The 17,502-nt window shown below is 43.3% G+C and overlaps 1 protein-coding gene and 1 long non-coding RNA gene across 6 annotated transcripts; one reads left to right on the top strand and one right to left on the bottom strand.

The window, feature by feature from the left end:
* Nucleotides 1-563: 563 nt before the first annotated feature.
* LOC128447976 (NLR family CARD domain-containing protein 3) lies at nucleotides 564-12,704 on the bottom strand. Of its 5 annotated transcripts, none has more exons than XM_053430453.1 (9): nucleotides 12,575-12,704; nucleotides 12,139-12,286; nucleotides 7,590-7,759; nucleotides 7,370-7,489; nucleotides 6,318-6,532; nucleotides 4,360-6,151; nucleotides 3,883-4,056; nucleotides 2,706-2,879; nucleotides 564-1,177 (listed from the first exon to the last, which is right to left on the bottom strand). In XM_053430453.1, the coding sequence occupies exons 3-9, from the start codon at nucleotides 7,718-7,720 to the stop codon at nucleotides 1,147-1,149; spliced, it is 2,637 nt and encodes an 878-aa protein (XP_053286428.1). In that variant the 5' UTR covers nucleotides 7,721-7,759; nucleotides 12,139-12,286; nucleotides 12,575-12,704; the 3' UTR covers nucleotides 564-1,146. The 5 variants fall into 5 exon arrangements, with proteins under 5 accessions (XP_053286428.1, XP_053286453.1, XP_053286461.1 ...); XM_053430478.1 differs by having other exon boundaries at nucleotides 4,360-6,154; nucleotides 6,339-6,532; XM_053430486.1 differs by having other exon boundaries at nucleotides 6,339-6,532.
* Nucleotides 8,179-10,448, top strand: LOC128448032 (uncharacterized). Its single transcript, XR_008339696.1, has 2 exons — nucleotides 8,179-8,559; nucleotides 8,654-10,448. It is a non-coding gene; the product is annotated as an uncharacterized LOC128448032 (long non-coding RNA).
* Nucleotides 12,705-17,502: the final 4,798 nt, after the last annotated feature.

Raw genomic sequence — 17,502 nt, 5'->3', positions numbered from 1 at the left:
TATTGGTAAATATTTATTGAACAGTTTCCTCTGAGACTTAAAAATGCTCTGCTCTTTATCGGCTCTTTTTCATACTGTAAATATGACAGTTCAGTTTCTACTGGTTGTTTTCACTATGTCCACTTGTGTAAATTGTTAATTTACCTTCATCAAGGATGAGATGTTTTCACCTGTAAGTATTTCCAGCAAAGTTGGTGGAAAGATGTTTATTGTGCATTGAAGCAGAGATAAAAAGTGAACACATAACTTTTCTTTTACTTTTTGTTACATCTGGTTTGTTCCAGAGGAAATTATCCATGTGTTTGACTCATAGACTGAAAATAAAGGCTTTGACTGGGATGATCTGCTGTTATACTACAGCGCCACCTGTGTGTCAAGAAGAAGAAAAGCCACCACTGCTCTGCACCTGATGCAGAAATGAAAAAGCCAGATTTTTAAGTCCAGTTTTGATATTTAAACTCAATGTAGCGACTTCGTGAACACAAACATCGCTGAGAGGCTGATGTAGGGTCTAATAAATTGAATGATGCGCTGATCCAAAAATCACTGCAATCCGTAAAAAATGTGTTTAAACTTTTATTGAAGAAAAAAGAAGATCCACTTGATTTTCAAACTCAAGGATTAAATCGATCAAATGGAAAATAGCACATCAACAAATAATACAGCGTCCCCGCTCACACTGTTTTCTTCCTGAACAGGTGAAATGGTGCTTAAGTCAAGTATTACTCCCGCCCCTATCCTTATGACCAATTTCCAAATTAATAGGATAGGAAGTAAACATTAAACAACAAATTAACCAAATAATATCCCCAAAATACAAACCCATTACATCTTAAATCATAACAAACAAATAATAATAATATCTTTCTTTAACTTATTAATGTTACTCATTAACGGCTCCTACACTCAAAGGGATTTAAATGTGTAGAACTAAAATCAATTTGTGATGTGAATCCAGGAACTTTAAACTCATAAACAATCAGATACACAGAATGTGGTTATAGGATGGTGGACTGGACACAGTGTGACGGTGGAGCTGATCTCAGAGCAGTGCACATCCTCTGATTCCTCTGGAGCTCTGTCTCCACTCTGCCTCCCAGCAACAAGGCCCAGTCAGAGCCGCTCTACACACAAGCTGCTGCTGCTTCAGTCTCTGGACAAAGACCACTCCCTCCATCTGTTGAGAGAAGAAGACATCAGTGTTTACAGAGACTTACTCCATCAGCTGTGAGTCAGTGATTCAGCAAATCCAGTAGAAAGAGCAGCAGGGACTTCAGTCCTGATCAGAGGTGGAGCAGCTTCCTCTCTGCTTCATGTTCACGTGTTGGAAAGAACACGCTAAGAGCTCAGTGTGTGTCCTCTGCATGTCAAAGTGCAGAGTGGACACCTGAGAGGTGGATTGAATGTCAAAAAACAGATGAGACAGATGGACCTCAGCAGAGGGTCTGGTCTGTATAAAGATCTCAAGGTTACCAGGGTGATGATGCTGATGATCTGGAATAAGAGCGGATGATGTGCAGGCTTCAGTCACACTGATCTCAGAGCAGTGACAAAGATACAAATGATCAGTTCTTCACTGATGAAGAGAGAGAACAAACTGTCTCAGATCAGATTAAGACGACACCATCTCTGTTCCTCGTGTGAGGCTGTCAGCTGTGGTCCAGCTTCATTTCCTGTTCACATGAAAACAACAACAACTGTCGTCTTCACATCAACTCAATCAAATGATCACGAGCAGCTTCTGGCTCGTATGATTGGTCGACTGTTGTCTCTATGTGTTTCTGTCCAATCCTGATGTCTGTCATCATTCTCCTCTCACAGCTTCACTGAGGAAACACTGAGGACTGAACTACGAAGCCACTTCAACATGTCCAGGAGATCTTTGTGAGATCAACTCAACTGAACCTGACAAACACAGTCAGGCTAAGTGGTCACATGACGCTGGTTATCAACTGGTTAAGTTAACTCAGGTTTTCCTCATCAAGATCTGAGCATGTTCAGAGAAGAAGGGGCGGGGTTTACTGCGGATGACCAATCACAGACATGGATGGTTTGACTGACAGCAGAGCCTAATATTTCACCACGAGGATCAAACTGTTCTATAATAAAAATCAGAGGAGAACAAACTGACTCTGAGGACACACACTGACTGAGGACACACACCTTGTCTCAATGTCTCTGAGGACACACACTGTCCCACTGTCTCTGAGGACACACACTGTGGTGGAAACCTCTGACATCACTACTCAATAAAAACACATGGACCTATTTTCAGGAAGCTGACTGAGTGCATCTGGTGTTTTGGTGACAGGATGAGTCTGGAGAGATTGAGATGTACCGGTTGAGTTAGAGATCAACTGAACCAACCAGACGTTGATATAAACTTCCCTTATCCTTCCCTTTAAGGAGAGTGTGCACCACACAACAGTGTAGAGTAACTGTGGTCAGTGGGCGGAGCTTTTATACGGGTTGATCTCCAATTTATGCTGCTCTGGCGCTAGTTAGCCATTCATCATTACCAGTTACCATGGTGATTCACCCTGATAAGAAGTGGATGAGCTTCGTAGGACTGAAAAACTAAACCTGAAGTTAACCTGATAACTACAAATCCTGCTTGGTAGCACAGACCCTGGATCTGTGATACTGACTGTGTATGGTAAAATACTGATGGAAGCAGCGTGGACTGACTCCAACCATCTACTGACCTCAGAGTCTCCAGTCGACAGGTTGGACTCTGCTTTAGATCAAGAAGCACCTTCACTCCTGAGTCCAGCAGGTCGTTGTCACTCAGAACCAGTTCTCTCAGATGAGAGGGGTTTGACATCAGAGCTGAAGCCAGAGAAGAACAGCTGATCTCTGACAGACTGCAGTCCCACAACCTGAAGAAAGAAACATGAATATTTGAATATGTCCTCCTGTTCTTGTGGATCGTCATCATGTCAACACAGACTCTCAACATGCTGCTGACCTCAGTTCAGTCTGTGACCTGAAGATAAATATCAGATCAGACATGTTGGACCATTGTTTAATTTATCACCTTCTTCTCTGTGTTTGGTCACTGAGCAGGTTTGTGTAATTAAACACTGTTGAAAGTAGAGATGGCTCTTGACAGTCACTTCCTGTTTGTTTCTATACTTATCAACTGTCCAACGTGTTTCAATAAGAATGTGTCTTATTTTGAAAAGGGGACGAGTGCTCGGCTTCAGTCCACATGTTATTTACTGACACTTTGTTTGTGATCAGGAGCAGGTGAGTGCAGGTGAATGGAGTTTATGAGGTGGATGTGACTGACAGGCTGGGTGAGTGACAGAAGACTGAGGGACAGTGAGCAGAGTAGAGCAGAACTGTGAAATTTAGATCAATTAAAATAAATAATGAATTAATAAGAAAAAGGTTGATGTCGAATATTTAGCTAATAGATCTTTTTAACATGGTTATAAACCAGAATGATATGTTAACATCTTAGGCATCCTGATTCTTAAATTCTCAGACTTTTAAAATAGTATCCCGGACGTTTCTTATCTGTTCTCTCCCTATTTGGAATAATCTCTGACCTGTTAATGGATGGGTACGAAACATACCCTTATTTAGGCAGAACGCCCTATGTTTGACGTAATTTTAACGGAAGTTATGGGCAGAACCAATCTTTCTAAATAATATTGTGTGATCGACCCTTGCAAGTAAGACTTTCACTATTGGCGTGTGATTTCTCGGGTATACCATGGTGCCCGTCCTGACCTGTGAACTTCTGTGTAATAAACATATTATACCAACAAGAACGAAGTCCGCTGAGATTCCTTAATCAACTTCAACAACAACAACACATCTCGGCTGAATAGAATATACCATATTGGAAAAGTGACCATTCAAGGATTTAAGAACCTCAGAGTCTCCAGTCGACAGTTTGGACTCTCCAGTCCAGAACACAGCAGCTTCACTCCTGAATCCTGCAGCTTGTTTCCTCTCAGATCCAGTTCTCTCAGATGAGAGGGGTCTGACTTCAGAGCTGAGGCCACGACTTCACAGTGAGTCTCTGAGAGTCCACAACCAATGAGTCTGTAATTAGAGAAAAATGTAGACTTACAGATGAACTCATTAGATCTGGGTGGTCAAGGACGGACACACACACACGCGAACACGAGCACGCACAGACATGCACAAACACGTGCACAGGCCCGCACGCACACACGCACACACAGAAGCCAGCCACTTATCACCCTAACTAAGGCTGCACTAACAGTGTTGACCACTGCAACACCATGCTGCCCAAAACAATGAGAATCATTTAACACAATGTCTTTGAAGAACGACTCATCTACACTGATTGTTGATGATGTTATTGATCATGTCTGGACTCACAGAGCCTTCCTGCAGTTCCTCACAGCTGGGATCAGTCTCAGTCGACCTTGTTCTGATGTGTTGAACTTCTTCAGGTCCAACTCATCCAGAACCTCCTCTGACATCTGCAGCATGTAGGCCAGAGCTGAGCAGTGGATCTCAGAGAGTTTCTTCATTGATTTGTTCTCTGACGTCAGGAACTGTTGCATCTGCTGATGAACTGAGTGGTCGTTCATCTCAGTCAGACAGTGGAAGATGTTGATGCTTCTGTCAGGAGAAATGTCATCACTCTCCATCTCCTTCAGGTTGTTGATGACTCTCTGGATGATCTTTGGATTGTTCTCTGTCTGACCCAGCAGGCCTCCTAAGACTCTCTGGTTGGACTCCAGACTGAGGCCGTGAAGGAAGCGAACAAACAGGTCCAGATGACCATTTGTACAGGTGAGGGATTTCTCCATGGTTCTCTTCAGGAGGTCATCCAAGGAGGAGGTACTGTCTGTGTTCCCATTTGTTCCCATGAAGTTGTTGACTTCTTCTGTGTGTGTGTTACAGTGGAACATGTAGACTGCAGCCAGAAACTCCTGAACGCTCAGATGAACAAAGCAGTAGACTGATTTCTGGAAGATCACACACTCTCTTCTGAAGATCTCAGTACAAACTCCTGAGTACACCGAGGCCTCTGTGACATTAAGACCACACTGCTCCAGGTCTTCTTGGTAGAACATGATGTTTCCTTTCCTCAGATGTTTAAACGCCAGCCTCCCCAGCTTCAGAAGAACGTCCCTGTCAGCCTCAGTCAGCTGCTGTGGAGTCGTCTCATGTCCCTCACCGTACTTCTTGTTCTTCCTCTTTGTCTGAACCAGCAGGAAGTGTGAGTACAGGTCAGTCAGGGTCTTGGGCAGCTCTCCTCTCTGGTCTGTGGTCAACATGTGCTCCAGAACTGTTGCACTGATCCAGCAGAAGACTGGGATTTGACACATGATGTGGAGGCTCCTTGACATCTTGATGTGTGAGATGATTCTGCTGCACAGCTCTTCATCACTGAATCTCCTCCTGAAGTACTCCTCCTTCTGGGCCTCAGTGAAGCCTCGTACTTCTGTGACCCTGTCAACACATGAAGGAGGGATCTGATTGGCTGCCGCAGGTCTGGAGGTTATCCAGACGAGAGCCGAGGGAAGCAGATTCCCCTGGATGAGGTTTGTCAGCAGCACGTTGACTGATGACCTCTGTGTGACATCAGACACAAGCTCCCTGTGGTTGAAGTCCAGAGAAAGTCTGCTTTCATCCAGGCCGTCAAAGATGAACAAAGGTTTACAGACAGCGAGCGTCTCTGCTGTGAGCTTCTGTAACGTTGGATGGAAAACATGGAGCAGCGTGAGAAGACTGTGCTGCTGGTCCTTCACCAGGTTCAGCTCCCTGAACGAAAGCACAGCCAGCAGACCCACATCCTGGTTTTCTAAACCCTCTGCCCAGTCCAGAGTGAACTTCTGCACCGAGAAGGTTTTTCCAACGCCAGCGACTCCGTTGGTCAGGACGACTCTGATGCTGCTCTGCTGGTCAGTGGAGGCTTTAAAGATGTCGTGGACATTGATGGGAGTGTCGTGGAGGATCTTCCTCTTGGAAGCCGTCTCAAGCTGCCTCACCTCATGTTGAGTATTAACCTCTTCACTCTGTCCCACTGTGATGTAGAGCTCAGTGTAGATCCTGTTGAGGAGGGTTCTACTTCCTGTTTCATCAGCTCCTTCAGTCACATGTTCACATGTCCTCCTCACACTGAGCTTATGTTCATCTGAAACCTCCTGTAGACCACGATCTGCTGAAAGACAAGAAACAATGTCAGAGACAGAGAATCTGAGAATCTGCTGATTGTTTTCATCAGATACAGAAAAATGTTGATGCTGTATGAAGGAACAAAGTAAAACATATGCTGATGTCAGAAGTGAAGACATCAGCAGACACATGTACAGTGCTGCTCTGACCGGCTGTCTGAGTTCTAGCACCTGTTATTGATCTTTGTCCACACTGGGGACAGGAGGAATCTCCTGAAGAACCAGACTGGTCCCAGTATGGGGTGATGCACTGTCTGCAGAACCAGTGTCCACAGCTGGTGGAGACTGGATCCTTCAGGACGTCTTGACACGAAGCACAGCAGAACGACTGCTCCTCCTCAGAAACTTGACTCCTCTTCCTCGCTCTGTGAAGACATTTTCTGGTCACTCAAATGTCACAGTCACAGGTTGTCATTACTTCTGTCAAGGAGGTTTTGTTTTCACCCTGTATGTTTGTGTGTTGATTGGTTTGTTCGTTAGTGATGATAGAAAACTACAGATAACCAGTCAATTTGATGGAAGGATGTGGTCTGTGAACCAGATCAGGGAGAGGATTATGCCTGTGCACTTCGAGGAGGGACCTACTGTTATAAAATAGACAGGCGCCGGCTGTTTGATGTGTTCTGATGCGACTCGAGACTGTCCGGGACTGCTAGAGTGTCGGACAGTGTGTTGAATGCCCATTGCTTTGCTGATCGATACCTTTCATTGCTTTCTAAATAAATACTTGATTGAACAAACCGGGTTCGGCTCATCTTCTCATATTTAGGATAAACGACCCGGCAATGACAGTATGAGGAAAAACTCATCAATGATCTTATTGTCTTTCATTTATCAACTAAAGTGGCTAAATATTTTGACATGCAGAGTATGAATGTGTGGAGCATGGATCATTATGTGAGCTCACACATCATTAAAACCCCAATTAAGATATCAATTACTTATCGCACACCCCTAGAGGGGAGGGTTTGTATCTACTTCCAAAGACATGTTCAGAGGACTGATGTTTCAGTAAATACAAGTATCTAGTAAATTTCAAAGTGGTTTCATAAGGAGCATGTTGGTATTTGGTGGAGGTCTGAGCTCTTTGAGTGATTCTGAGAGATCAGTCACCAACTTCAATGAAGCTGTGTCCTAATGCAGGGGCCACAGATGAAACTAAATCCTCTTCAGAGCAGGTCAAAGTAGAATCAGTATCTTACTCTGTGTGTGAGGGTCCAGGTTCATTACTGAAGTTTGGATTCTCTCTTCTGGACCAGTCACTCTTCAGAGACACACAGCTGAACACTGGAGACCCTGCTCTCAGTCTGTGGTCCTGACCTCTGCAAACACAAACATGTTTTTATTCAGTAAACATCATTCACTGATTCATTCTCTGAGGATTCAGTTTGGAGGTTCACATGTTTGTAGCAGGTCTCTTACTTTGTGTGTGAGGGTCCAGGTTCATTACTGAAGAGTAGAGGAGGTTCCATGGACCAGTCACTCTTCAGAGACTCACAGCTGAACACTGGAGACTCTGCTCTGTCCTCCTCTTCCTCCTTATAACTACTCATCTTCAGTCTGAGAGGAAAAACACTGACAGAGACTGGGATCTGAAACAGAAACACACACACACACACACACACACACACACACACACACACACACACACACACACACACACACACACACACACACACACACACACACACACACACACACACACACACACACACACACACACACACACACACACACACACACAATGGGCCGCATTTACTTACAGTGACGCACAAATATAGGATTCCTCAATATGTTCCTAAATTTGTTCGTACTCTGAGAACAAATTAGAACTTCCTCAGACCATGCGTTCGCACAAATGATGAAGTCCCGGATGCCCTAGAAAATGTTAACATACTCTTTTGACTAAATGCATAGTATATTAAAACTATTTATTTCAATTAACGGGGCGTCGCTTCTTCTGCAACAATGAAGTTAAAACAGCGCGTTAAGTCGTAATCTGCGGGAGGAACTCTTCTGTCTCTGCAGGAGCCTGAGCGCCTGTTCGTCTCTGTCCCTCTTCACACGAACGGATGATGTAGCTGTCGCTATGGCTACGGCAATGTGTTATTGTGACAACACCGGAAGTACAAGTACAATTGTCATTTGATTTGTTATTTATTATGTTTATTTTATTACGTTAAATAAGTTAATGATGGAAAGTAAATTGAGTCTAGTTCATGGTTCTGCTGTCAATCTAAATGATTAATGGTCAAAGTCAAACGCCACCGGAAATAGTCAGTGAAGTCTGAGGCTGGAAGTGACGCACTTTGTTTACCCAAGTACGTCGAGAGAGAAAGAGACAGAAAGAGTTGAGATAGGACTATCTACTACTGGCTAAGCAGGCGAAACGGTACTTATTCATAATATTGTATGTATGTATTGTGTATTGAATTAGAAATGTCCGTGAAAATAATGTATGTGAAATGTGTTTTATGTTGTTGCAGTTTTCACGGTGTTCCATATCTTCAAAGAATAAAGTGATTGTGGACATCAGTACGAGGCGTATAGCGTTTTTAACCAGGGTAGATACAGATGAGCTCATGTATTCAGGTATTAATCGATGATGTCGGATCATGACTCTGGATCTTTCCGGTCACTTTGACCCTGATGTCCTGACCGTGCGTGTCACGTCACGTCTCGTGTTGTGTCGCAGGTTTCTCACGGTAACCTGAGACTCAGCCGATCACAGTAAAATAATATGAATGTTGTTGAAACACTCACCAGTCTCTGAATTCACGTTTGCTCCCTCTGCTCTGAACACTGCCGGCGGAGAAAGTGAGGTCCCAAACGAGCGTTCTGTCTCCATTTAACAACTTTCTGCACTATGTCACGCAAAAATTATGTTTTTGGTCCTCAAAGAACTGAAACTGAGGTCTTCACCGCAGGTGGATCTCATTTTACGAAAAGCCTAAACACCTACGCATGTCAGCTATTTGCTGGGGTTGAGCCGGAAACTAAAGTGAAGGAAACACTGATTCAAAGCAACAACTTTAACATGTATTGATCTCATGACTGAAAAAGGTGAGAAAATCTGAACATAATCGTTAACTGGTGACCTCAGTGGTTCACTTACATTTAACTCAATGTGGGCAACTAAAGACATTCTTACATGTGTGCACAGTGAATCTTCAAATATTTACAACAACACGAGTAACAGAGAGGAAGACTTAAAACAAATGAGTCACTTCAAAAGTAAGAATTTCAGAATATATGACCTATAATAAATAAATAAACACAAAATCCCTCCCTGGTGAGAGTTAAATCCAACGTGTTAAGCTCTGATATGTTAAAGAAAAATACAAACGAAGTTTCCTCCAAAAACCAGGTTGTGCTGGTGTGAAACAGTTGTGATGCTTCCTGTGATGTGCAGGAGATGAAGTTGATTTAAAATCATATACATGAGAGCAAGTTTGAGAAATGCTCCAAAGCAGGATTTTTTTTATTAAAAGAGAAGCTAACTTGTACAAACTTGCGGTATCTTTTCTTTGTACCCCAGCTTCATCTGTGTCCTGAGAAACGATCTTTTCTAAAGCAGGCGAAATTATTTAAAAAACACAGCACTGTTGAAAAGCTGTAAAAATAACTAAACTGTTTCCCCTATTCAACCTTTTCACCTTTGATAACTTTATTAATTTTAGTCATCTTCAATTGTTTTTCAAGTGTGTAAATAACCATGTGTCACCACTGTTTTCTGAATTGGCCATCAGATGTCAGAGCTCTCGTCGGGCAAATACACGAGCCTCCATCAATGGTGATTGTCTTGTTCCCATGCACAGGACATCTTTCGGTCAGTCTGTCTTCTCTGCAAAGGGGGCAAAACTATGGAACCTCTTGCCCACTAGTCTAAAACTAGAGACTAACAGCAACACTTTTAACAGAGAACTAAAACAACGGCTCAAATCAAATCAACAGTGCTCACACAAATAATTTACAACTGGTTATTGTTTGATCATGCTGCCTTTGTTCTCTACGTAGCCTATATATATATATTCAACTCATTATATTGCTGCTCTGTACTCTACTGTATACTGCATTTTTACTCTTTTTAATTATCACTATCAGTTTTTTATCAGTATTTGATCTTGTTTCTGTCTTGTTCAGTTTCTTTTGTTGTTTTCAAAAAGCCTCCTGTGGACAGGTGTTGTAAACTAGCATTTATGCTAATACACTGTAAACAATGCATCTGGTTCGTCCAATGACATTGTCATGTCCATGTCCAAATAAAATCTACTAACTATTGTGCGTGTTACATTTTGTCCCCACACACATAAGCACAGTCACAAACCAAGTAACACAAGCACATTCACATCACAACCCTGTCACCAATTTATTTCCAATTTCCCTTTTGACCCCGCCATTGTATCATAAAGACAGACACCATATTAATAACTTCATAATTCATTCATTGGCATCACAAACATCATTCATTCATGTATTAAAGTCAAAGCTTCACACAACAAAGCCATGGTTTCATTATAATTACATTTACATTTAATGTCCACTTGATGGCGCAGTAGACCAAATTAAGCATCATGAAGCTTCGGCCCTTGAGCGAACCAATTGGATGGAAAGCTTCAATGCTTCATGAAGCTTCATCTCGCCATCACTACTTAAGCCGTAGACTCCGTCCGGGAGCCGCAGAGACAACTTTGACTTATGACAGCCGTGGCTGTGGTCAGGAACTGACTTAGAGGAACTGACCACGGCTGTGTCGCACAGTCACACAAAACAGGCAGGATGCAAAACAGCTCACAAATCTGAGTTGTCTTTGCGGCTCCCGGACGGAGAAACAACCACAGAACCAGAATCTCACTTAGGCACTTCCTACTTTCTGTGGGCGCGCAGTAATCTGTCTCTCTGCTGCCTAAGAAGGGAGAACTTGTAATTTTAAAGAACTTTAGACCAGTGGCCCTTTAATGCACAGACTACAAGATAATCTCTAAAGTTTTATCAAACAGCCTGAAGACCTACATTGAACAGCTGATCAACCCAGATCAATGTTACTGTGTGACAGACAGATCTATGCTGGACAGTCTGTTTTTAATAAGAGATGTGTGATGTGTGTAACTTATATAATGTAAATGTGGGGCTAGTGGTGAAGGTGGGGGAGGACTGAACCTGGACTGAACTCATGTTTAGCTCACTGAGCGTGAGGTGAAACACACACATACACAACCTCATTTATTAACTGTGAGTACGCCGCTGTCAGACGGACCGCCTGTGCGTCCACTTCTGGACCGAACCCGCTTCTCGCTGATGACAGTAACTGCAGAACGATACTTGCTTTCACGTGTGAGTCTCCAAAACACCATAAAAGTCTCCATTAACACCAGACTTCTGACAAAAAAAGTCGCCAAGTGGATTTGGAAAGACGCCGGATTTAAACATCGTCACTCCGGAGGACACGCTACAGAAACGAGTTTATTTTGTGTCTTCCACCTCCGACGACTTCAATTTCTGCTGTTGTGAGAGTCTTTTGTTTTTCAGGTTTGGGTTCGTTTCACATCACCTCAGCTGCTCAGCTCTCTACTCCACAAACAGATGTCATGATATGGAGAAATAGAAGCGCGGCAGTATGCCAATCACAGAGGGAGGACATGCGCATGTGTGTTTCAAATTTTGGGACGCGGATCCTCTGGACATCTCATGACTATGTGCGCTCAAACTAAAGTTTATGTGAAATTTCCCTGAGATTAAAATGAGATTGTCTGACCTTAAAACGAACAAATATTTCACAGAAAAAATAACAGAAACACACTTCAACAATATTAACAATAACATAGATTGAGTTATTTACCAATGAAGGCAGCTATACGTAAATTCAGTGTTTCTTCAAATATAACAACATTGATTCCCTTTCGGCACGTCACAGTAACCTGAGACTCAGCCGATCACAGTAAAATAATATTAATGTTGTTGAAACACTCACCAGCCTCTGACTTCACGTTCGCTCCCTCTGCTCTGAACACTGCCGGCAGAGAAAGTTAGATCCCAAACGAACGTTCTGTCGCCCTTTTATACCTGTGTCTCATATCTCTCTCTGCTCTGCTCGCTTCTCCCGTTCTCCGCCTCTCTCTCTAAAGCGAATCAAACAAATACAAAGTAAACGTCAGTCCTGTACGTGTCCTAATAACTTGTAATCAGTGTTTACTGTTGAAGTGTAAAGTGAGCGCAGGTCAGAGGAGGAGTGAGGAGGACGAGCGGACAGTTCAGGTTCGTCTGTCCTGAAGCAGCGGCGGCTAAATGAAGCCTGCGATTAAATTCAGTGTTTCTTCAAATATAACAACATTGTTTTCCTTTCGTCTCGGTCACCTGAGACTCAGCTGATCACAGTAAAATAATATTAATGTTGTTCAAACACTCACCAAACTCTGACAGCCTTGTATTCTCCCTCTGCTCTGAACATTGCCGGGAGTGACGGCTGCGATATCTCTATTTATACGCTGCACACCCCTACCCCTCACTCAAGCACACCCATCGCACTCAAGCACGCACTCTCTCTCTCTCTCTCTCTCTCTCTCTCTCTCTCTCTCTCTCTCTCTCTCTCTCTCTCTCTCTCTCTCTCTCTCTCTCTCTCTCTCTCTCTCTCTCTCTCTCTCTCACACAGACAACTGAAAACCTCACACACAAAATGCTAAACCTGACACTCCCTTTGCAAGATGACTCTTGGCCATCAAATCTCTTACCTGTTCACAAAATGGAACTCATGTACCATGTTCTGACTCATGAGATTGGTCCACACGGGAACACAGAGATATAGTTACAAAGAAGAACCAAAGAAAGAGGGAAGGAAAGAAAGATAGAAACCAACCAGGTTCAGTCTCTTCTCTACGTTTAACAGGAACAACCTCGTGAGGGACGCTCGGATTCTTTTTGTGTTGAGGTCGATTCACACACGTGATGAAGCGTTTGTGTTGAAGGAATCAGATCTGTGAGTATTTGTATTTAAAGGACTGAGATCTGTGAGTATTTGTATTTAAAGGACTGAGATCTGTGAGTATTTGTATTTAAAGGACTGAGATTTATGAGTGTTTGTATTTAAAGGACTGAGATTTATGAGTGTTTGTATTTAAAGGACTGAGATCTGTGAGTATTTGTATTTAAAGGACTGAGATCTGTGAGTATTTGTATTTAAAGGACTGAGATTTATGAGTGTTTGTATTTAAAGGATCTCTCTCTCTCTCTCTCTCTCTCTCTCTCTCTCTCTCTCTCTCTCTCTCTCTCTCTCTCTCTCTCTCTCTCTCTCTCTCTCTCTCTCTCTCTCTCTCTCTCTCTCGCACACAGACAACTGAAAACCTCACACACAAAATGCTAAACCTGACACTCCCTTTGCAAGATGACTCTTGGCCAACAAAATGCTAAACCTGACACTCCCTTTGCAAGATGACTCTTGGCCATCAAATCTCTTACCTGTTCACAAAATGGAACTCATGTTTTCATTTGGTACACACAGCCATATTTTCAAATGACACACATACCATTCATTGGTAACACACAACTAAGCATTTGCTTGCACACTACCAAGCATTTACAGCGCACTGAAGTGAAAAATTGAAAACACAATCATCAAAATGGAACACACCATATGAATGAAGGAGCCATTTCTCCTTTTGTAACATGTCTCAGTTTAGGCCTACTTTTTTCATAGTCAAACATAAAACAGCACACAGATATGCAGCATAAAAAGGTTTATTTCGGTACACACAGAGAACAGTACAGTACTGTACACCGACCTACTCAACCCCCCCTTCACAAAAATTACAGTTTTTCACAATCGTTAACACACGTTTTTCAAAACAATAACGGCTTTCTCAAAACCTCACACACACACAATGCTGACAGGCCTCGACACTCACGTCGCCACAGGCCTCCTCCATGGCCTGGAGCAGTGGGACCCGGTCCTGTGGGTTCCGTTCATATACCTTCCACCGCCCAGCTGAAAATAATTCCTCAATGGGATTCAGGAAAGGAGAATAAGGTGGAATGTATATGAATCTGTCTGGTCAGGTGGTACCAGCAGGTCATGCAGGCCATCCAGGAAGACGAGGAGACGGGCAGCGTTATAGGCCCCTAGGTGGGCATGACGGTGCAAGACCCCATGGTGATTCATTGCAGCACACATTGTGATGTTCCCACCACGCTGGCCGGGGACCTCAACAATGGCCCGCTGGCCAATGACGTTTCTGCCCCGTCACCTCCTCTTCACCAGGTTGAATCCCACCTCATCAATAAAGATGTACTGGTACAACACATGAGCTGTGTCATGCTCCTGGATCAGCATGAGAATGCAAGTTACAGTATGGACACAGAGAGGTCAACACAGTGGGCTACAGTGAGACACTGTAGAAAAGGAACAATATTGGATTACAGGTACAATACATGCATGTGTCAGTGCTGAATGTTGGTACTTACAAGCACAAACTCTCACCATAACTCCTTGATGGCTGTGTTCCGTTCAAATGGGACCCTGAACACTTGTTTCATCAGCATGGCAGTCCTATGAAGAATACAGTCCAATGACGGTCTGGACGTTTCTAAATGTAGCATGGTCAGCCAGGATCCTAGTTTTTATTTGTTTGAGTGTGATAGAGTTGTTCTCACGAACCATATCTACAGTTTCAGTCTCCTGTGAAATTGCTCAACAGACCTGAATGTTTAGAGATTTGAGTATTTGTGTGTTGTAGGTTGATGCTTTGAGATTTTACTTGAGAAGTGTGTGCAACAACTGAACATTGTGTGTAGTGTTTTGACAACAAGGTGATGTGTAATTGACATCAGAGTGTAAACAAGGAAAGTCAGAGTCTAATGCAGATAAGGGAGTGTGAAGTAGTGCCAAATTGGGTCGAGCGATTGGTACATGAAGTGAAGGTTGTGCAAATTGTGCCGAATTTTCGCTTTTTGTGTGTTAACAACTGAGAAAAACTGTAATATATGTCCTTTATTTTTATTAATGTAGTGATTTAAAATGGTTCAGAGATGACAGTTAATGTCAATTTAGTTCAACACGTAAAATACAATTTATTTAATAGATGCAAATAATTTAAAACAGACTGCTCAAACAGCAAAGCGACACGTGCAAAGGTTGGAAAGGCTGTCCTGGCCTTGATATAAATGACAGCTTAAAACAGAGAGAAATTAGAGGCTCCAGACCAATTGTACAATGCTAAAATATCCTGCATTAAAAACCAAACACCACATATAGAAAATCACTGCAAACGATATACAACAACAAAATGACAAAAGAGGGCCTCTACTTTATGGAGCCAATAATTCGCCACCATTCAAGTCACTACCACTGAATTGCACGGTCCCAGTCAACCATATATATTGCACCTTGCCATAAAACAAAACAAAAATAAAATAAAACAAAGAAACAAATAATCAAACCAAATAATCTAAATGAAATTTAAAGTGGGAAAAAACAGTGACCGTAACTATTTTGCTGGAGGCAGCCCTATAAAACAACCATGTTATAGTTAGGTCACACAATTTTAAACACATTTATAATATTTAAAAACACTTACAAACATAAAACACCTCCTTATCTCGTACGTTTAATTCATTAAAATAAGGCAGGGACAGCGTGCATCCACGGCGACGCCGACACTGTTGCACACACACAGACACAGCTTCACGCTGGGCTCTAAGGACAAACTTCATACGCTCTAGTATGGCACAGGCTACTGGTCTCCAGACCAGGTTGGATGAGAGTGTCTTTAGACCAAAACATAAAGGGTCAAAACAGACCGAGGAAAAACAGACATGGTTTAAACATCAAGTGGCCAATTGGGCTCGGATTTTTGCCATTATTTTTTTCAGGCGGTAAAACTCCTGTTTTGTGAACCACGGGTCATCCTCATCCTTCAACACGGAGTGTCTCACTGAGTGGAGGAAAAGTTTCAAATCAGGGAAGTAGTCCTCTACGTTAACCAGTCTTGAGCCCTTAGTCTGTTGTAAAAAGGTCCGGATGCTGGTGAAGGTGAAAACCTTCTTCATCCACCTGCTTGTTCTCCTGTGTTTCTGTTAAACGTTCCTCTGACTGAGAGGAAGAACACGGTGGGTTTTTCTTTGAAACTTTTGTAGCTTGGTCACTATTTGTCTTGTTTTCTGGGTTTTTTCTTTTGGCTGACAGTTTTTTAAACTCTTCCTCCATCAAAAAATCCTCCTCATCAGAGAGCTCTGCCTCTGCTCCTCTAGTGTCTGTTTGAGTGTTTCTGACCTCGTTCTCCTGATGGACGTCCTCAATGTCCTCCCCCCGTGAACCTGGTGTGTCGCCCCGCGGCTCCATCAGGACAGAGGCCCCAGCACCCCCCAAGGCCGGCGGGGGCCCCGATGCAGGAGCAGACGAACCACCATCCGCCAAATCAGGAGGGGGCCCCGGTGCAGGAGCACCGGAAACACCACCAGCAAGGGCAGGCGGGGGCCCCGGTGCAGGAGCAGCGGAACCATCAACGGCCAAGGCAGGAGGTGGCCCCGGTGCAGGAGCAGCCGAGTCACCACCCGCCATGGCAGGCGGGGGGCCCGATGCAGAGGCAGCCGACTGGCCACCACCGGCTCTGTCCGGGCACAAGCGGATCAGGTGTCCCTCCTTCCCACAGCCAAAACATTTCATGTTCCCTGATGTTACATGCACCGTGTAGTTGAAATCCTCAACTTTAAAACTAAAAACCAGGTTCAACTCTTCCTCACTTTTCTTGAGCACCATAAACACGTGTCTCCTAAAAGACACGACATGTTTGAGGTGTGGAGATCTACTGTAAATGGGGATCATTTTTATGGGGGACATTAATTGTCCATGTCTGGCCAGTTCTTTCTCTATTAGCTCATTCTTCAGGAATGGGGGGACATTAGAAATGAGGACCTTCTTGACCGGATTAGCCAGGGACAACACAGGTGTGAAGGAGCCCTGAATCACCACTCCCCTCTCAAGTAGCTGGTTAGCTTTTTCAATGCTATCCACAAACACAACCACAGCACTGTTCATATGTGAGGCCGACTTCACACTGTCATACCCCACAACCTCACCCACAGCCAGACCGACCTCCTCCAACATGCACTCCGAGAGAGAGAGAGAGAGAGAGAGAGAGGAGAGCTAAGGTGTCCCTAAATAAACTCCTCCGCAGCCTATAGGAGTTGCCGTCCTGTCAGGCCAATTAACCCATCCAGAATGGAGAAAATGACACTGCTAAAAGTATAAAACTTTATTAAGAAGTGACCCCATTTTTTGTACTGTAAAATTAACCGTACATACATATATATATATATTCTAGTTTTTCTATTTTGTTATTTATTC

Source organism: Pleuronectes platessa, chromosome 2 (genome assembly GCF_947347685.1).
Source record: "Pleuronectes platessa chromosome 2, fPlePla1.1, whole genome shotgun sequence".
Lineage (NCBI taxonomy): Eukaryota > Metazoa > Chordata > Actinopteri > Pleuronectiformes > Pleuronectidae > Pleuronectes > Pleuronectes platessa.
This window is presented reverse-complemented; position numbering and strand designations above follow the sequence as displayed.

Excerpts from the sequence above, each read along its gene's own strand:
- LOC128447976 (XM_053430453.1), bottom strand. The coding sequence starts at position 7,720 with ATGAGTAGTTATAAGGAGGAAGAGGAGGACAGAGCAGAGTCTCCAGTG. Across the intron at positions 7,490-7,589 it reads CCTGGACCCTCACACACAAA|AGGTCAGGACCACAGACTGA; the intron begins GTAAGAGACCTG and ends TTGTGTTTGCAG. Across the intron at positions 6,152-6,317 it reads TGCTAGAACTCAGACAGCCG|ATCGTGGTCTACAGGAGGTT; the intron begins GTCAGAGCAGCA and ends GTCTTTCAGCAG.